Source organism: Lactuca saligna, chromosome 2, assembly GCF_052625555.1.
Source record: "Lactuca saligna cultivar CGN05327 chromosome 2, ASM5262555v1, whole genome shotgun sequence".
In the NCBI taxonomy this organism is placed as follows: domain Eukaryota; kingdom Viridiplantae; phylum Streptophyta; class Magnoliopsida; order Asterales; family Asteraceae; genus Lactuca; species Lactuca saligna.
Genome location: NC_136418.1, coordinates 158,999,095 through 159,020,956, shown reverse-complemented (window position 1 = coordinate 159,020,956; position 21,862 = coordinate 158,999,095). Strand labels below are relative to the sequence as shown.

At 35.7% G+C, this 21,862-nt stretch overlaps 1 protein-coding gene and 1 long non-coding RNA gene across 3 annotated transcripts; one reads left to right on the top strand and one right to left on the bottom strand.

The window, feature by feature from the left end:
• Nucleotides 1–5,812: 5,812 nt before the first annotated feature.
• LOC145032384 (uncharacterized) lies at nucleotides 5,813–7,078 on the top strand. Its single transcript, XM_078981165.1, has 2 exons — nucleotides 5,813–5,957; nucleotides 6,117–7,078. Exons 1-2 carry the CDS (start codon nucleotides 5,904–5,906, stop codon nucleotides 6,831–6,833), a joined length of 771 nt encoding a protein of 256 aa, XP_078837291.1. The 5' UTR covers nucleotides 5,813–5,903; the 3' UTR covers nucleotides 6,834–7,078.
• A 10,610-nt stretch (nucleotides 7,079–17,688) lies between these two features.
• On the bottom strand, nucleotides 17,689–20,939 carry LOC145032383 (uncharacterized). Of its 2 annotated transcripts, XR_013677123.1 has the most exons (5): nucleotides 19,231–20,939; nucleotides 18,990–19,098; nucleotides 18,632–18,873; nucleotides 18,476–18,553; nucleotides 17,689–18,000 (listed from the first exon to the last, which is right to left on the bottom strand). It is a non-coding gene; the product is annotated as an uncharacterized LOC145032383 (long non-coding RNA). The 2 variants fall into 2 exon arrangements; XR_013677122.1 differs by having other exon boundaries at nucleotides 18,632–19,098; nucleotides 19,231–20,937.
• Between the last annotated feature and the right edge of the window lie 923 nt (nucleotides 20,940–21,862).

The window sequence follows — 21,862 nt, the reverse complement described above, 5'->3', positions numbered from 1 at the left end:
TTTTCATGAAGTGTAGAATTCTCTCTAAGTTATTATAAGTGTTTTGATGATTGTGAACCATTTGAGGTGTCACACTTGGGGCACTAGGCACTCAAGCTTCATGAAGACAAGCTCCATCAAAGAGGTATGTATTCTATCTTGTTATATTGATAGTTTTGTATGCTAGATTAGGATAATACCTTGGATGTTCATATTTGCATGTATAATAGAGAAAACATAGATCCAAGGTATTTAGGGTTGCATGTACACTTAGGAGTGTTAGAATGCTCATAACCCAACACATATATGTATGTGTCCTACCGAGCACATACAATAGATCTTCCTAGACTCTATTAGGATTTTGCATCTCTATCAACACACTACTTCATGAATATGTGCCCTATCAAGAAATATACTATACTTCCTAGACTCTCCTTCTAGTATTCCTTTTCATTTCACGTTGCTATCAGCCAAGGAAGAACTTCAACCAATATTAACTAATTATTTGATGAATACAACTACATGTCGCTAAAATTAAATAGTCTTTCGACTGAAAGATCCTACACTACAACGGTTGGAATCATACGAGAGTTACATAATAGTATCAAATCAAGTAATCTAAAACTATTAAATTATGGGAGCATGGAACCTAATGTATTTTTCATATAACTTATTAATATCAATATAGGTTCTAAGCTACAAATAACAAGCAAATCTCTAGGCTATAAGGCATCTAAAATATCAGGCAATTCTTGTTGGATTAGGTGTCTAAGCCTATAACTATAATTGGTATGTACTTGAATTGATAGTAGTAATGTCCTTTTAGGTTGCCTTCAAACCTGACAATTGAATAGGATAACTTTTGGAGAGAGAAGAATAATTTATTAATTTATTACTTGGTTAATAAATTAATTTGAAATCAAGATAAATGATTTATTAATGTATTATGGATATAATATATTAATTAGAAATCATATTGTTTAATTACTATTTAATCATAAATTAATTTGGAATTAATTTTGGGATTAAAGGAATTAATTGAAACAGTAGGGACTAAAGGTGACAATGTTCAAAAGTTGAGCATTGAGCATTCTAGAACCTCCCTTAGAGGTAGGGAACTAAATCTAGAGTGTCCTAGGGTTTCCTTGGGCTCTAAGGGTGCCTTGGAAGCCTTAGGGAGGAAGTTAAGCCTTGGTCTTCTCAAGATCCGAAGAAGTACCTGAAATCATTTGTAATCAATTGGGTAAACACAAAGTTTAGTGATTTCCCCAAAATAACATATATCACAATACATATACATGCATAGGACCAATGGCTAACGAACTTTCGTTAATCCACTAATAATATGTGTATCTAGACTTACATTCCTCCCATTTTGTCATCAGTAAGAGTCTATAGACACGAGTCTATAAAATCCCAACCCATCATTGTTCCACCATCAAACCTTCAATTAATAACTCAAGTATAATATCATACAAGCACATAGAAACTTTACTTTCAACTTTACTCAATAACTCAAGTACAATAACATTAAGCACATATAAACTATACTTTCTACTCTTCTAACTCTTATATCCTAACATACATGGATACATACTATAATATATATTATAGTGAGATAACTCCCCTGGACAATCACTTCGATGACTATCAGTTATCCAACTGGCGGGAAACGCATCTAACAAGTGATAACCTATAGAATTATAACTTATTAATATTTATGGAAATCTGGTAACGAAAGCTATATTTTTCACTAATCCCAATGAATACTTCAAGTTTTATCAAATAAGGAATAATGAAGTAATATCATATTAGAGGTAGGATCCGTTTGGTATCCAGGGTATACTTTTTGGAATATCCACTTCAAACGCCTCACCATATCTAGCATAGACATAACTCCCATAAGTAGATCAATCAATGTTTTGACTTGGAATTACTGATAAATCTTATTTATAGGTTTATAATAACAATTATGAATATAAATATAAGTTACACCTAAAATCTTACTAAGTTCAGCTTAACTTACAAACTTTTCTGACAAAAGTTTGAAAAGTTCGTAGGCAAAGCTTTGACTTCGAAAGCTTCTTTTTTTTTTCAGGCTCTTTGATGCTTCAGAGCCTTGCAAAAGTAGCCAACATCCTTAGAAGATTGGGCTTATAATATAGGTAGTTCTCCATCGAAATTGGAGTGGAAGTTGTAATGAAATGAGGAAAAATTGATATCTATTTATAGGCTGCCAGGAGCGAAAAACACGAGACACTTCAGACATGGGCACCTCATGCTTTTGTGTAGGCAGCAAGGACAAATCTAGTGCTGACACGTGTCAGATTCTGGTTGGTATTTCCATGCACTAAAACTTTCCTTTAGATCTCAACGACTAATTCTCACTCTGTTTTAAACTTACAGTCTATAAAGATTACATTGTAAAAGATCATGCAAAATGCATAACTTCTTCATACGAACCCCATTCTTAATTGTCTCTATATCGAGGGATTCGTATTTATGAGATCTTCAACTCTCGTTTACATTGTTTTCGCTAACACTCAATGATTTTAATTTCGATTTCGATGTCGCACACTATTGTATTGCAACACACCGAAACATTGAAAAATCATAACTTACTTACACGAAATCATATTTAGGCATTCTTTATGTGCATGCTTTTGTAATTACGATTACTACAACTTTCATTAATAGTGCATTGGCTAAAAAGAAATGTTTCAATTACTTTGAATCATATAATTACTCGTTTACACTATAAAGTGAAAATGGGATGTTACAACACCTTTAGGTTGGAAGATGTCGGCTGGACGTTAAGGGAGAGCTGAGGTTCCTAGGATTGAGGGGAGAACCTACCAAAGAATTTCAGAGGATTTAGGAGTGGCTACTATGATGGTTGTTCGTATGATTCCAACTATATTATTTTATGCTTATGTATTGCATTTTTCTTTTGAGATCTTCTTCACAATGATTGTTGTTTTGTGAATGGATTTTGATTTATACATTCTTGGGTTTTATGGTACACTATAGTATTGGGGTTGAATTGGATGGTTCAAAGGACCATTTAATTCCACTTCCGATTTAGGTTGGTATTATCCCAATTGGGTTGATTTGGATCTCTTTATGATGTGTCGACTACATTTTAATGATTTGGGAGAGTATTGAACATATCGATCTTCTACTGGATTGCTTGAGTTGAGGGTTTTTGTATGATTGCGCGTCCTTTAAATTCCTTCATTGGTTATGTTATCTATATTGCTATAATTTCCATCCGAATAGTGTTAGTTGTAGGTTGCAGAGGTAATTCCTTAAATTGTAAGGTACTAGTCTTGTATATGGTTCTAGGATGTTAAGGGAGCATAAGTGGAGGATTGTGATGGAGATCTTCTTGTCTAGTTTTTCTTGATTGGGACATGGTCGTTCAAGTGATAATTCAAAAGCCTGATAGGGACAGTTAAGTGTTAAATTTTTTGTTTATGCCTTATGTCGGTTTGACCTACTATGGTAAATGGTTGATGGATCGGGGTGGGCCCATGAGTCATTAGTGGTTGACGGATCAGGGTGAGCCCTAGAGTCATTTAGTAATTGACGGATCAGGTTCAACCCAAGAGTCATTCAGGGTGAAGGATCGAGGTAAGCTCGAGGATCTCTAGGCGTCGTTGGATCCTTAATGTTCTTTCAAACCAATTGATGGGTAAGTCGTGAAGGTGATTTTTGAAATGGGATGTATAAGTTGGATCTCGGATCGACTATTGATGAGTCTCACTAGGACTTGGTTGGTATCGTAGTACTTTGAGATGGTTTGTTTCAGGTTAAGGAGAAATGTTGGGTTGTAGGACCCAAAGATTTGCTTGGGTATGGCTATGTATAGACTTGAGGAAAACATGTTAAGTGCGCAAGTGGGTTGCTCAAATGGATGTTCTCCATGATTTTCGGGGTTTAGTGATTCCTGAAGCACTCTTACAAGTTTAAGTTGTTTCTAGAAACATTAAGTTTCATTTTGTCAATCAAGGGTATTTAGAATGGACTTCGAGTGGTTAGTTTTGATGGAATGACATGTGGGTTTGGATTACCCTTTTTTTTGGAATGGTATGCCTTTCAATTGAGATGTCTTCCTAAGGCAGATTTCGAAGATGAAATCCAATTTAAACGGAGGGAGAATGGTAACATTCATTTTTCAGGTAATATTCTTTTGGGTTTATTATTTTAAGTCTTGAAGTTTGGGGGGTTTCGACTGACCGCAACGTAGTGATGGAGAACCACCACAGTGTGCCCATGTCGTTTAAGTGGCCAAACCATGGTAAAGGGTTGGCCACAATATGGTGGCGGTTGGATTCAAAATCATAGGTCTTGGGTCTTGGGCCCTATTTAAGCAACCATATAATTAAGATTTACTTTAATTATCAACCCTCATTCCCTAGAAAGAAACCCTAGAGTTTGTATTAGTGAAATTTTGGATTTCGGAAAAAAAAAAAAAAAACTCTAAAATTTTAAGAACAAGTCCGAAATTCGATAAACAATTCCAAAATTTTGAGAAAAAATGTATTTTTTTTTATTTAAATCCAACAAAAAGTTAAACAAACATAGTAAATGTGTGTGTGTATATATATACTAGTTTATAACCCGTGAGAAACACGGTTATAAAATTAATTTAACTTTCATATTAAAAAATCAAAATTATTAATTAATTATTTTAAATAAATTATTACTTAAAATATATTTTTTTAATTATATCAAATTATAATCGTTGATTTAAATAAATAATAAAGTTATATCATATTATAGTATATATTAATTTTATTTTATTTTTCAATCTAATGTTATTAATTTAATATAATTAGAGTGAAAAAAATTTTAATTTGAAATTAAAAATAAAGAATCAATTATTAATTTAATGTAATTAGAGTAAAAAATTTTAAAATTTGAAATTTGAAATAGATAATAAAATATTAATTTATTATAATTAGAGTGAAAAATTTAAAATTTGAAATTTGAAATGGATAATTAATAGGTTGATAAGTGGTATGATAATTTATATATAACATTAATGAGGAGTTCTAATTGTATGACACTTGTCAATAGTAGATTAAACATATTCTTTTATTAGAATAAGGATATATATATATATATATATATATATATATATATATATATATATATATATATATATATATTAGTGGATAAAATCATACATTTTATTGAAAAATAATGATATAAAACACTTTGAAATAAACATTTGAGATATAAATAATAATACTTTTTCGAAAAATAAAAGATACCAAAATTAAATTGAAAAATAGTGATATTAAACAATTCGAAATTAACATTTTAGATATAAATAATAATATTTTTTCAAAAAATAAAAATAATAACTCCAGAATTTAAAGATGAAATATTTGGAGATGAAACCTAAATAGAGCATTCACAATGAAACATTCTTTGAAAAAAAAAAAAAAAAAAAAAAAAAAAAAAAAAAAAAAAAAAAGAAGAATTCCGGATTATGGACAGCTTCCGGAATAAACCATCCCGAAAAAAATGGTTATTTTCCAAAAATTAAAAAACATTTGTTATTTTCTGATAGAAGTCATTTTAATTAATTTCCTATTTTCTAAGTAACAATTAACAAATGCTCCTTTGTATTATAAAAAATGGTAACAGTTTTAGGGGGTCTATTTATTTCAATTCACACTTAATTTCCTGTAAAGTCTGAATCGGTATGTTTATATAATACAGTTTATATGTTTTCTTTTTAGGTGTTCAAACTTTACTTTCAACTTAATTTGCTATTAACAACTGGAATTTATTAACCATTTAGTCAGAGTACCAAGGAATATTGGTACCCAAAGGCCAAAAGCATCTTTATAAGGCCACTCCAGTTCTACTACACCAATCGCTTCACTCAAAAAGACACATCACATCTGCTCATGGAAGATCACCGCAACTCTGTTCTTGAATGGCCATACTTGCACAAAGAAAAGGTCACCACTTTAACCCTTTTCACTTGTTCTTCTTTCCCCCTATCTTTACTGCAACTACCCGATCAAGAACCCTAATTTCATTACTTAGAATTAATATTAGATTATAATCAGTTCATAGAACATTGAAACTTGTTCTAATTTGATATTTGGTTGAAACAGAGTGCGGAGGAGTTGACACAGTCACTTTGGTCGACTACAATGGAGCTTGAAGCAACAAGGATCAGGGTTCAAGAAGAGATCAGAGCAAGAGATGATCAGTTAAATCAACTCAAAGATCTTCTGAATGACGCCATTAAAGAAAGAGATGAAGCTTATAGCAAATACCAGTCTCTCCTCCTTGATAATAAATTGCTTCTTCAACAGCAATTTCACCAACACCGCCGGTACACACACCTTCAAACCACCACACCCCCGCCACAATCTGGTGTTTCAAGTATTGAAGATGAACCCATCGCCAATTGTGGCTTCTCTTCCTCAGACTGTGAAGAAAGCATCGTTTCCTCTCCACCCATCGAAAACCCAGTTCAATTGCCACCGCCGCCGCAGCAGGAACTGCAGTTTCCTGTGGTTCAGCCAAAAGGGTTGCCGGAAAAGGGGAAGTTCTTAGAAGCAATGATGAAAGCAGGGCCTTTGTTACAGAACCTCCTCCTGGCAGGACCACTCCCACATTGGCAGCACCCACCTCCGCCGCTGGACACCTACCATATTCCATCGCCGCCGTTAGTGATCTCAACTCCAACTTCCAACCATCTATCCAATCAAGATTTCTTACGGAGAATTACCAACAATTGCGGGGAGTTTAACACCAAACGAGCGTTTTCTGAAGACTGTGATTCTTCCACCGAGACCAAATACCAGAGAATTGCCCTAAATTGACTCCTATTACTGCATTCCGCGTTTCTGCTTCATCGCATATACAAAAAAGATTCGACTTTACAGTCAAATCGCAAAATTACAAAATAGTTTAAGTTGTTTTTTCTACAAAACGACGCGAAGTAGTTAAGGAATTGATCTGGGTATTGTGATGTGAAGGTGTTTACAGCTGGTCTACCCAATTTGTACATAGAGTTTATATGAGTAGCATAAATCAAGAAAATGCTTTCAAGCCATTGAAACAAGAATCGAGAAATTGTTTTCGTATTTTAGAACCATAATATCTGTTTTTGCTTTTTTTGTGATCAAAAGCTAAAGCCTAAAGCTTGCATGTGTTGGAGATGAGATTGTCACGGCTGATTTGGGGGTGTGTCGGTCGGTGAGAGATGGGTTCCACTTGGTAGACCCACAATCAGAATCAAAATCTACTAGAATGTGGTTGGATTTGACTTCTACTACCAAATTTAGCATGTATTAAGTTATAAAATACATTAGAGTAAGAAATGGGCCAATACTAAAATAACTAAAAGTGAAAATGACCCTAACGGCAATGGATTATTAATTTTGTATATATTTAGAAAAAAAATTATACAGACAATGATAAAGCTGTCTTTGTTTAAAACTTTATCATTTTAAAACTTATCATTTTAACATTCCCTTGCGACTTAATATATTTTATCTAATTTAATAATATTTTTTTAAATATAATTTACCGTTAAGTGAGATTCTGATCTGTTATAATCATCATTAATCATTATGGTGGTGAGTGTTACATTATCACCACACATCTTATTATAAAAAATATAATACCTATCACTAAACATATCGTTCCATCTTATTTTTTTTAATTAAATTTAAATAAAAAATATATAAAAATCATATAATTTTTTTATTTTAAAAATACTAGTTTTCATTAATTTAAAATACCAAATTACATTAATTAAAAAAATAAAAAATAAAAAAAACATTAAAAATAAAAATTATATTAATTAAAATAAAAAAATAAAAATATCATTAGAAATAAAAATTACATTAATTAAAAAAATAACATTAATAATAATAAACCTAAGTTTACCAAGCTTAACTAAAAAAACTACCCCCTATTCCCTACGTTGGACTCGAACAAACTCTTTTATCGCGAGAAATAGCGCCAAATATTCGTCTTCGAGGTCATCCGCTTTCATTTTCAAGATTTTCATATCGGTTTTTGTTTGAATCACCGATTGTGTTTCTATCATTTTTTGTTCTACCCGACTCAATATCTCCGCTTTCGTTTTTTGAACATGAACATAACAAGCAAATTTCTCTTCAAATTGATCCAAAACACTAGATCTTGAATTCGTTGAAGCCGCTTTTTTTTTGCTCTATTTCTTCCAACGGGCGACGAAGAGGTTACTCGTCTTCAAGGTCGAGCGGTTCATCGTTGATATCGAAATGTGTTCGACCCGTCTGATAGTTAAGACGTTGCATCGGGGTTTTCATGAATGTTTTGAACCAGAAGATTGTGAACTTCATTCCATTTGATCTTTCCATTTCAGAGCATCTTTAAACTTTAGCCAAGGTTTCACATATAGAAAATGTTTGCGGGTTGGCGTTATTTTTTCAAATTGGTCCAAAGTCGCCTTTAAAACATCAAAATCATTTGACTCGTTTTTTCGTATGTTTAGGAGGTTGTTGTCAAATCCTCCAAATTCGGTGCATTTGAGTCGTATATCGTTAAACTTGGAGCTAATTTGACCAGGATTTTGACTTTCAGTTCCCGCCTCCCTCATCACTTTATCACCCTGAGACAAACCCTAGTCGAGTACCTTCCATTTGAGAGTGGTTAGAGCTAATAGTGTGTGTGTTTTGGTGCATTCCTTGAAGAGTAGAAGGCTTGGAACAAGAAGGAGTCTTTGGATCCGACATCATCTCAATGGTAGCAATCATTTGAAGGTAAAAAGTCATTACCTTGATCACTTGTTTGTTAGATCTCTCCATTAGAGAGTTTATGACCATTTCTAGCTTCTCCTTAACTCATTAATGGTTGTGAGCATGCTATGGAGCTGAGACCTCAGATCTGGACACTACTACGCCCTTTAGGCCTAAAGCCTCAAGCTTTATGAAGCTTAACCCGTCTTCATGTCTTAAAACCCTTCTTGAGCTTAGTATTGGGTGTTTTAGCCTTGTGAGGTCTTGCATGATCGTAAAGTTAGCAACTTTATGTGTTAACTTCATCCTATGAGGTTGGATTTGGAGTTTGGAGTGTTGGAATTGACTGGAATGAGTTTTTAATGTGTAATGGCTGAACTCGACGAGTTGGGCATCCAACTCGACAAGCTGAGTTGGGTTTTCCCGTTTTTGGATTCAGAGTGAACTCGACGAGTTGTTGGGACAACTCGACGAGTGGTTAGGGTTTTTCCCTGATCTTCTGGACTCGACGAGTTGGCTAGCAACTCGGAGAGTTGACTCGGGTTTTCATGATTTAATAAGGACTTAGGAACTCGACGAGTTCATGAGTAGTATTGTTTACTTCTGTTGACTTTAGGGTTTTAGTCAAGCTGTGGATTTTGGAGACGATGGATAGGCGGAGTCTAGGCCAGTAGTTCGAGTGTGGGATATATTGCTTTACTACGCAAGGTGAGTCTTCTCACTATACTTACCTGAGTGGTAATATTGTGTGACCAAAGGGTCTTATCGGAGTATTGACCGGAGGTTCTTATGTACTTATATTGAGTTATGTGATATATTATGCATTCTACCTTTATGGTTTATGTAATGCCCGTGTTTATGGGCTTGCTATTTTTTTTAGCAATATAATAGTCTAGGTTAACCTTTGTAACCCAATTTGAAATAATAAAAATTTATTATTTGTGATCTATGTGAATTATGTGTGTATTTTCTTAATTATTATAATTTAATGAATTAAGAATAAAATGAGCGTCAAAATTTAAGTGTAAAATAAACTCGATATCTTTGGATAATGTTAGTAGTTGAAACGAGGTTTCCGAATATATATATAGAACGCCCAAATCTGACTTCATATGAGGAAGTTATGATTTTTTGAATTTTCGACTTGGCAGTATGCAGCCTGAATACTCGATTTGAGATCGAGCGGTTTTTAGCCGAAACAATCTAAACGAGAATTAAAGATCTCGTTGTTAGTAGCGAAACGATGAAAAGTTAGGCGAGAACGGACGTCGGACGAAGAAGTTATGAATTTATAACGAAGTTTTTCTATCCCGACCTTCTAAAAATAAATAATAAAAATAAAAGTCAAAATTAGCCGACAGAGTCTAAATGAAAGTTGTAGAGTATGGTCTGACCTACGCGTGGATATAAAGAACGTCGAAAACGGAGCTCATATGCGAAAGTTACGCAATTTAGAAGTTTAACGAGTCAAATTACACCGAGCGTAATTTGAGTATGCCCAGCGTACTTAGAGGGATGTAACTTGTCTGACCAATACTCGAGTGCCACTAATTGACGCAGGCAGTGACGTCAAAGTACGCCCAGTGTAACCTAATTACGCCCAGCGTACTGAGTACGCCCAACGTAAATTGAAATTACGCCCAGCGTAATCCCAGACCCAGCAGCCTATAAATAGAAACCGAGATCAGCCATTTTCTCTTGTTCAAAATCTTTCTTCTCTCTAGTTCATGCATCGAATTGCATGTCAATCATATCCCGAAGCCCCGGTATCATTCCCTAGCCCCGAAGTAAGTTCCAAAGCCCTGAGGATCCCGAGAAGTGAGATTTCCAAGCCGAAGCTCTGCCTGCGAGGAGCCCAGTTTTTGTGAAGATCTTCCAGATCTACGGAGAAACACTATTTCTGCAAGCCGTAGTGCTACCCGATCATCTTCTGATCAAGTGAGTGTATAGTTCCTTTTAATAGACGATATTATACAAGTAATCGTTTAATGTATTTAAGAATACAGGTTATGTGAGGGTATTATTATTACCTTCTAATACATAGACTTATATGACTCTCCTTGAAATTTCTTGTTATGTGTTTACGTATTACTTGCTATTTGAATGGAGTATTGAAAGAGCATGCTATACAGTTTTTGTTTTAAAATTATGTATAAAACATGTATATTTTTATCTACTAATATGTTGGGTAGAACATGGGTAGACAGTTGGTGTGCAATGAAATAAATTGATGAGAGGCCTCGTTGTTGGTGTTATTCTAGTCATTCAGTAGAGTATGGATGACGACCACATACTATTCTAGACAGTTCGGTGGAACGCTAGCAGGCTCATAACCTGTAGGTGTTGTGAACGATGTGTTCACCGGTGTACTCTATCCCCCACATGGTTGCCTTTAGGACACTTATTGTTGAGGAAGCCCTTCGGCAGTAATGTCCGTCCCGATGAAAATCCTAAATTAGGTTCCTTATAATAGGTGTTGTTTTTAGGGATATAAATTGAGGATAACGGGAATGGGTAATCGGGTTTATTGTTGATTGTTGAGATTAAATATAATTATTTATTGTGGGTTGAAATCCCTATATGCTCACCAGGCCCCCAAGCCTGACCTACTCAGTTTAATTGTATTACAGGAAGTGGCGCAAGGGCATAAGATGGACGAATCATCAAGTTGTTTTGTTTACAAGTCTGTATATGTATATATTTGTTGAATGACTTGTAATGTTATCGTTTATGCTTTATGGTCTGTATCGGAACATGACATCCCGATTTTTGATTATGAAATGAAATTATATTTCTTTATGAAATGTTTTGATAAAAAAAATCTATTTTATCATGTTTTGTTTTTGGGAACAAATTCCGCATCTGTTTTAAAATCGAAAGGATTTACTCTGAAAATGTTTAAAAAGCATAAATGAAACCGGTCTTTTCTGGCCGAGATTTTGGGGATGTCACAGTTTATGATTTATATTATTCTGCGCCTTACTAAGTTAGGACTAGAGGGTCCAAACCGATCTGTGAGACCGGAGGGTCCTCACTGAGATACAGGATTGGAGGGTCCAACCCGAGTTGTGAGGCCGGAGGGTCTTCCTAAGATATTGGATTGGAGGGTCCAACCCGAGCTGTGAGACTGAAGGGTCTTCACTGAGACACACAACCGGAGGGTCCTTATCGAGTATAGCCATGAGAGGCTAATTATTTGTGTGTGTGTGTGGTATTTTGGGGAACTTACGAAGTTTTGTGCTTACAGTATTGTATAAAATGTGTTTTAGGTACCTCTCAGAATCGTGGGAAGGCGCCGACATGATTGTACACACCAGCTGGAGATTATGTTTTTGAAGATTCTAGGATATTATCAAACATTTTGTAGTCTTGTGTTTTGAACAACTTATACATTAGGTTTGAGAAATGTGAAATCTTGTTTTGGGTGGTTTTAAAAATGAAAAATTGTATTTGAAATTTTTTGAGCGTTACAATGGTGTTGGGTCGTGCTGTTTTTTTTTCTTCCCTTTTTTCCTTTTAGGTTGAGTTGGTGGTGAATGTTGAGTTTCCGAAACATAATACGGCGAATGAGGGAGTTGTGATGGTTGTGGTTGGAATTGTTGGAAACCTTGATATTGTTAAGGTTGTTGTTGTTGGAAGGTCAGGAAAACTTGATATTGTTGTTGGAAAAATGTTGTTTGTTGGATAGGGGAACCGGTTTGAAGCGAATTGACAAAACCACATTGAGGTGATTCCATGGTCGGGAATTGGTAAGGGGTTGTGTCTAATGCAAAAGCATTATCGGGCTTGCGATTTCTATAGTTTGGAGGGTGTTTTGGTTGGGATCCATTTTTGATTGATATGAAATTGTTGTGTGTGTATAGTGTATAGAGAAAGAAAAGAATGATGTAAAAAATGAGTGTAAAAATGTGGTATTTATAGGTAAAAATAGAAGTTGTTTAAAAAATTTAGCCATTCAACGGCTACTTCTTTTGCTTTTCTCCCGTTCGTCGTTCTCCTTCGTCCTTCAGAGCATGAGGCTCAACGAACATGAACAACCACGAGAACCCAGGGCGATGTGCACAGACCACTATTGTGGCCACGTAGACCACAAACCGGCTCGTGACCGGTATATCGGAAGGTCTCATCATCTACCACAAATGCGATTTCCATCACCTCCGTTGGCCACCAAAACCACTATCTCCATAGTTCACCACTACTATCACCAAAAATCTAAAATTAGTTTCTACTAGTAGCAATACCGATTAACAACTCTAATCGATTCAAACCTAAAATTCGTTTCAAACCCTAATCAATTCAAGCTCATACTTCAACAATAAAGATGAACTAGGTCTAATGAAATATAACTGCACCTCACGCAACTAGAAATATAACTTCGAGAACTTGGCATAAATCTTTTCCTTCCTCAGTGTCTCCAAGATATCATCAATAAAAACAATCACAGATCGGTCCAACATCGGCCTACACAGTCTGTTCATGAGGTCCATAAATGCTGCTGGGGAATTGGTGAGCCTGAATGACATAACCAAAAACTCATAGTGACCATACCGAGTATTAAAAGTTGTCTTCAGTATATCCTCATCTCTAATCCTCATCTGATGGTACCTCGACCGAAGATAAATCTTGGAAACCAAGATGCACCTTGAAGCTGATCGCATAAATCATCGATCCTCGGAAGCGCATAATGGTTTTTCAATTTTAGCTTGCTTTGTTCCCGATAATTAATACACATCCTATGTGATCCATCCTTCTTGTTTACAAAAAGAATCAATGCTCCCCATGGAGAGCTGCCTGGACGGATAAACCCTCGGTTTAGCAGATCCTAAAGCTTCTTAGACAGCTCCTGCATCTCAGGAAGAGCTAACATGTACGGTGCCTTAGCTATCGGATTTGCACTCAACACCAAATCAATGCGAAACTCTACTTGCCTCTCCGGAGGCACCCCAGGCAACTCCTCAGGAAAGACATACCGAAAATCTCGTACAATCGGTACACTACCAAAATTTGTCGTCGTCTCAACCCTCGTATCTGAGATGTATGCCAAAAATCCCAAACAAACCTGATGGAGAAGTCTAATAGCCCCCACAACCGAAAAAAGGTTGGCCCCTACGAGGACCTCTCTCCCTGAATATCCAGTTCTCCCCCACTTAGGGTTCAAACTCTCACCAGCTAGCACTCTCAGTCTATCATGGCCCCATTGGCCCCCAACCAGTCCATTCCAACGATCACCTTCACCCCTCGCAACGGTATCAGAACCAGATCGACATGGTACCTCTCCCCAAACACATTTAGGACACAATCCTAATATACCCTCGCAGCACACACAGTGCGGTCATCCGTAATCTCAACCTCAAGCGGGGAATCCAAAGTCCCCGGAGCATCCCGAAACTCCTTGCTAAGCGTAAGAGATATGAATGATCGGGTAGCTCCCAAGTCGAAAAGAACATGAGCCGACATACTATTGACCAAAAAGGTCCCTATATAAGAGCACATACATACATAAGCATAACAAATAGTACCGAGCGGGAAAGTAAACAACGTACCAGCCACAACATCTGGCGTTGCTTGAGCCTCCTCTGTGGTCAACTGAAATGCACAGCTCTTCACCATAAGAGCGTCCGCCTTGGCAGGGCGGCCATCAGCGATCCTCAATGTGGCGAGCACAGGCGCCGCCATCGCTCCTCCTCCTCCCTGCAACCTCGAACAATCGGCCTTTTTATGGCCGATCTGGTTGTGGTGGAAACAAATCAAGCCCTTTTTGAGGCAATCTCTACTCATATGGCTCGGCTATCCACACGTGTAACATCCCGAGCCCTCTACTCGACAACCCCCACTGTTAGGCTTACTGCACCTGGCACTTCGGCCACGAGCTTGCTAGCCCCTACTGGAAGATTTAGAGGTCTTAGGATTTTTAGACTAACCTACAACTTCCTGAACCTTCTTGAGCTTCTGCTTGGTTCAGAGCTCCAACTCCATCTCCTGCTCCCAGGCCTTTTCCACCATCTCATTCAGGGTTTTGCACGCTAAAATGCTCACAAACTCATAGATATCATCCATCAGCATGGAATGATACCTCGTCCTCCTCATACCCTCATCCACAGCATACTGCGGAACCAATAGTGCTCGTTCCCGAAACTTGGTGGTGATCTCTGCCACAGTCTCGGTGGTTTGCTGTTTCTACTGAAACTCCCTTACTAAACGGTGCACCTCAATGGATGGTGCAAACTCCAAGTCAAAACGTCTGACAAACTCCTCCCACAACATCTCATCCACTCCAGCTGATCCTACCTGGTGGGTCACATCCTTCCAACAGTGATGGGTTTTGAGCATTACAACATTCCTATGTTCACATGCAACCCTAATTGCTTTGGATCTAGGTTTTTTCTCAATTTATACATGCAAATTAATTTTTCCAATGCAAAACCCTAATCTAGCATACATAAGACTGAAATCTAATCATATTAGAGTTATAAGAATACCTTTCTTGTTGATAGTTTGATCTTGACCTTCAAGAGCTTAGTGCCTCAAGTGTTGCACCTCTAATGGATTCACAAACACCACTTAGCAAAGGATGAACAAGAGAGAGAGAGAGGGAGAGAGAGAGAGAGAGAGGATGGAGTCTACCAATTTTAGCTAGGGTTCTCTCTGTAAGCATCAGGCCAAAAACTGGTAGCCAATGGATCCTTATATAATTGAGTTGCTGGGGTTTTAGATGGAAACCCTAATTCTCCGCTTAGGCCTTAAGCAATCCATGGGATCCTTCTAGAAATCCCCTTGGAAGAAATCTCTATGGGCTTCGATAGAATTCGTCAATTCCTTCCTTTAGGAGTCCATTAGCCCAACTTGCAACTATCAGTGATTTGCAATATCAATCCCCTTACTTTTAATCAGTCTCTTTTGATCACTAAATTAATTCCAAATTATTTCCTGATCAATACTAATTAAATAATATGATTTCTCAATTAATATATATTATTTCTTATAATATATTAATAAATCATTTATCAACCTCTTTCTCCATTACTTATCCTGTCAAGTTGCTATGGTGAAGACAATAAAAAAGGACCATGCTACTATCAGATCAAGTACATCCGAATTATAGTTAAGGCTTAGACACCTAATCCAACAGTATCCCACTTGGATAAGTCTAATAACTATAACTTCCAATGCAACTTTAAAATCCGATAAGCAATTATAGCTCTCAAAAGTCATTGTCGAACTCTGACCTAGTCAATGACACATACTTTAGATAAGGGATCATATAATCCTTTGTTTTGCAAGATATCAAGTGGACAAAGACATGGAACATAATCATTCTTAATGTTCAACATTTTGTTTCCCAACTTATGATTTGTTTGAAATTGAACATAATCGAACACATCAATTCAATCCTAACCGGGCCCGACACATAACTCAACACAAAATCATTGAGGGGACAAAGATTTCGCTTTTACCCGTTTAGGATAAAAGGAACAGATAAACTTTGACTTATATGCGTGTACTATTTACTCATCAAATCGTACACAACAATACGTTTTATAAAATCAAGTTATTGATGTGTTTACACATTATCAATCCACAACCAACTTGTAAACAACAACTCATATATATATATATATATATATATATATATATATATATATATATATATATATATATATATATCAATTTAAAGATCATATGATATTATCGTCTCACAATCACTCGTGATAAATTCCATGAATTGAATCACATAGATGTGGGTTTCATACAATACTCAAATCTTATATCAAGAGTACTTATGAACGTTGCAACAAACCTTTGATATGTCTAAGCACTTAGAGAATCTACAAACCAATTCATGACAGTCTAACCTCATAACTCACTTCCAAAGCATGATCGACTGTGGATAATTTGAAGAATCTAATTATTCTGGAAGTAAAACATGCAAACGTGAAACAATAGTAAACAATCGACACGAGATAGTAAACTTTACTCATAAATAAATATCCATTACTTAATCATCAAATGTCAATTACATGTATTTATTACAAGTTTCTAAACATCTATCTAATCACTAAAACTAATATCGCCCCTCAAACCAATGATCCTTGCATGCTGAACGTGCTTAACCCTACTCAGACCCTTTATAAGGAGATCTGCGGGATTCTCTTATGATGATACCATCTTAACCACGAGGAGTCCTTCTTCTACCCAATGCTTGATGAAGTGGTATTTTCTGTCGATGTGTCTGGATCTACCATAATCCCTTGGTTCCTTGGTTAAGGCAACCGCTCCTTCATTATCACAGAAAATTTCCATGGGCTCATTTATGGCTGGTACAACTCCAAGGTCTCTAATGAAGTTCTTCAACCATATCGCCTCCTTTGACGCTTCGCTCACTGCTATATACTCTGATTCACACATTGAATTAGCCACGGTCTCCTATTTGGAAGTTTTACAAGTAATTACTCCTCCATTTAGGGTAAACACCCAGCCCAAATGAGAGCGTAAATTATCTCTGTCGGGCTGAAAGTTGACATCACTATACCCTATCACTCTCAAGTCGTCACTCCCACCAAGTATAAGGACCCAGTCATTAGTCCTTCGTAGGTACTTAAGAATGTTCTGTATTGTTGTCTAGTGAGCTCTACCTAGGTTCCCTTGATATCGGCTAACCATGCTCAACATAAAAGCCACATTAGGGTGAGTACATGTCTCTCTTTTAGCTACAATTGTGTTCTTTTCATTAAGAGAGAATGCAGTATTTATCAAAATTCCATATTCAAATTAGTATACGCCTTCACACCTGAAACCTGTTTCCACCCATTACCTTTCATTACTTCATCTCTCCTTCCTTCGTAAAAGAAGATCTAGAACTACTATAGATTTAAAAAAAAAAAGGTAAACTAAATTATCAAAGGACGGAAAAGTTATTTTTCACTTAATAGGGACTGTAACTGCAATATAAAATGGAATATGAGGTGCAAATTAGAAATGACACATACATTAAAAAACAAATCTAATTGCTAGGACATGAAGTCATTTCTGGAGAGAAAATTTTGGATAAAAGAAATACCATTAAAGCTACTGATACACAAAATACAACAAATGATCTACAACTGCAACACTTTAAATATCATCATGAGAGCTTCCATGTCTCTATAATTGATGCTTTCCTAGTTTGGAGCCAGCTCCATACCTTAACCTAGCCCCTACTTTAGTTAATTTAGTTGTTGTAGCAAGCAATTAAGCAGATGACAATACAGGGCCAATAACCCTGAAAACTCAAAAGTAGATTTGCATGAGTCAGAATTAACAAAATTTATAAAGAAAGAATAAGAGGAGCAATGATAGAAAAAGGAAAACCATATTTGAGACACGATTGCTCTTTATAACAGTTATAAAACTAACCAAAAAATAGAATTTCAAATCCATAGCCTCTAATTTTTAAGTAAACAAACTTTTTCAATATCATCAATAAATAGATAAATCATAAATAGGGAAGTTGATTGGTATTTAGTAATTTCACTTTGCAATTATGTGTTCTCCCATTTACATTCAGGTTGATATAAAAAATAGAGGAAATGCTAAAACTCATTTTTATATGAGTTGGTGGAAAAGTTTATGATTTTGCAACTATACCAATAACTAACATGACAATTTGATGGTTCCAATTCAATAGAGTACATATAGATCAAGAAATCAATCATATTTCAAATTTAGTTCAGAGTTTTAATAGCTTCAATGGATACCTTATTCACTTGCCAATAACCATAAAACAAAGTTAGCTTGTATCTCAAAAGCACTAACTATGATCACACTAAGAATTCCTGAAGAAAATAAAAAAATAAATAATCAAACGAATATAATCAACTAATGAATCAGGTAAAGTAAGGTGGAATAAATACCTTAATTGGCTCGGACATGTCATAGAACACCTTATAGGCATGTTTCTTGTCCAAAATCAATATCTTTGTTTAGCCTTCCCATTTCCCAAATATGTACTCAGAAAATCCTCCCCTTTAATCACATGATTCTCCAACTATGACGATTGCAAAGCTGAAGGACCAACATATAGCGAGAACCGATTTGGGTTTAGCCTTGATTTTGATGTTGCTGCTGGTCGCGTTTGATAAAAATAGTATAAAACCTATGATACATTTGTCAAAATAGTTACATAAACAACAAAAGAATAAGAAGTAATATGCGGAAATATTATGAACGCATCAGATTTTTGCTTCAAGAGTTCGTTTAAGCTTGTCGCACCATCTGAAATGGCTTAAACGACGGCGAAGTGTGTAGAGGAAAAAGAGGCGGTGGATGTCTTCTATAGAAAGGAACGTCTGTGTCTCGATCTGTTCACTGCCATCCTCCTCTGTTAAAATTGAAAATGTAAGAACTTGTTCAAAGATCTCCAACAGTGGTCAACTTGTTCAAAGATCTCCAACAGTGGTCATCTGGTGAAGATCGAAAGCTAAATCAAACTCAAATAGAAAGAAAATCATACCATGGGTAGTCACTTCTTCTTTGTCGAAAGTGGATTTTGAGAGACATTTAAAAGGGCGCATGTAAAGCTTCAATTATTTAGAAGACCATACAGTAGATAACCCCTTCCTAATTTTAAAGTACCCTCTTTAAAAAAAGCTTAAATGCTTCAAAACCATAGAAATTACCATCGTCATTCTACTTCAAAACCCTAGAAATTTCCATACCCGACATTGAAAATTTGAAGATGATCAGGTGGGGGTGATTCAAAGCGATCAAGCGGTCGACTCAGCCACTTATCTTTAGGCGGTGAAGTCGATTATGATGGGAAAAACGCAACCACAATGATAAATAACAATGCAGAATAATACTTCGTTTGACTTAACTATTCCCGTCTTGAATGAACCTTTTAGGATGCAAACAAATAGGATAATTTCACTTGCAACAAATCAGCCCCAATGCAAGTTATATGATCAATATAATCAACCAAAAACAGTAAGTAATCAACCAATAAAGACACTAGAATTTTAGTGTGGAAACCTCTCAAGAAAAGAGAGTAAAACCACGGGACTACTAGAGCCGCTTCAAATCCACTATCACCAATATTATAGCAATACAAAGTCTTCTCTAGATGTACTAGAGGCATACAATAATCATCATATACTTGGAACTAAATCACGTCAAGCATATGGAATTAAATAAGCAAAGACAAAGAAGAATATCACCAAAAACGTTCTTGATTTCCAGCAACAAATAGAAGTGACGATTCCCGAGTCTCTGGAGCTGATATGGACAATTCAGCCGTTGGATCTGAAGGCCTCGATGTTTGGAAGCTTCTATCCAAAAATGAAAGAAAACGGACCGTTGGATCTCCGGGAAATAACCAAACAATGCAGGTGTATCTTCAAAAACGGGAATTGAGAAAAAAAAAAAAACCTTATTTTGCTTCTTACTCTTTTGCTAAAGAAGTGGGCTTTCCTCATGGGCTAAAAACCCAAGAGAAAACCCAACACATTAAAGCGAGTTGGAGGATGGAAGAAGAAAAAGCAGATAAAAATATATGGTAATGGATATTTAGGAGGGAGATAAGTGGTGGAGAAGAATCAAATCTACAATTCTTGAGGTTGGAACGGTGGGAAGCATCAAGAACCGGAATCAGGAAAGAGAAAGCAAATATGTGGAGCCCTAACATAATAGAAAATATGTGGAAGGAACTGAATCGGGTATATAGATGGAGAGGAAGGAAGCGGTGGATACCGACACTAATTACGTTTGTTATCGGCTAAACTGGTGGTGGAAGACGTTGTTACTATCTCCCTAACATGTAGCAATTGTGAACAGTGATTGTGAAAAAAGAAAATCCAACAAAGAAAATAGAAAATAGGAAAAAGAAAAAGCCAGCCAATAATAGAAAAGTACTTTGCAGAACTTAAAATTAATAATATTATAAATTGCTGTTAAAAAAAGCACGTAATTGGGAAACACTTCTCGGTACACAAAAAAAAAAAAAAAATCTTTAATTACTTATTTAATTATTTTTCCACTAAAGATGCTTAATGATTGGACCACCACTTGCGAAACTAGCAATATGTAAAAGAGTAAGATTCAAAGTGGACACCATTCAAAATATCCAGATGGTAAACGCAAACACTATCACTGGTCAGAAAGTAGCACCTTTCCTTCTAGCTCTCTATGTTTTGTTCCGAATTAACATTAAAACATAGCACTAAATTAAGTGAAGCTAGAACTTTCATACCTTTTGGTCTTCTAGAATAGCTATCTTGAAGATGATATTCCACACTTGTTTAGTGGTGTATCCATCCTAAGTGATTCCCAATTACATGCTTTTAATTTTAGATGGATCCATGTAGACATCTTAAGGCATACTTTACAAGTGAAATGTTGCTTTCTAGATTTGGTAAGAAAATTATATGTATGGTGTTATGGAACTATAACTTTAAAACCTTTTGACCACTTGTTTTGCAAGGGTAGAATATGCTAGTATGTGTCATTTTGCATAAATCCATTGAAGCATGTTCAGATAATCTTTCATGATCTGCCTTTAGAATCATCTTTGATTTTGGACCAATCCTTTCTCAATATTGCTATGTATATGTGTGGCTAGTTTGACTCCAATATGATCATTATCTAATTGCCAGGTTTGAATATGACTATGAATTCCTTTCAACCTCATAGAGGTTGTTGCTATTGCAAATAGGGAGTTAATTGGGTGTGTTTAAAGCAGTAGGGTTTATGTCATTTAATGTTTGATGGGCATTTGTTAGAATTAGCTACATGCTTCCATAAGTGAGTGGTTCTCCTACACATCACACTCTTGGTTTGCCTACTAAAAGAATTCTTCAAACACTTGCTCCACTACTACTCCTTTGACCTAAATAAATTACACCTCCTTACGTGCACTAGCTAACATCACTCACATGCATTTCTAAGCTAGTTGAATAATACGATAATTTTCAGGAAACCTTGTTTAAATTAGCAACATGTTTTTTGTAATTCTTAGTATTTTATTTTCAAATAGAAAATAACATTATGCTTTTGATTTCTTCCATTTTGGGTAAGTTGTCGTAATTTTTGTACCAATGAAATGCGAAGTATGTTGTTATTTTCAGAGAAACTAAATTGTCTAAAATTAG

Excerpts from the sequence above, each read along its gene's own strand:
- LOC145032384 (XM_078981165.1), top strand. The coding sequence starts at position 5,904 with ATGGAAGATCACCGCAACTCTGTTCTTGAATGGCCATACTTGCACAAA. Across the intron at positions 5,958-6,116 it reads CATACTTGCACAAAGAAAAG|AGTGCGGAGGAGTTGACACA; the intron begins GTCACCACTTTA and ends TGGTTGAAACAG.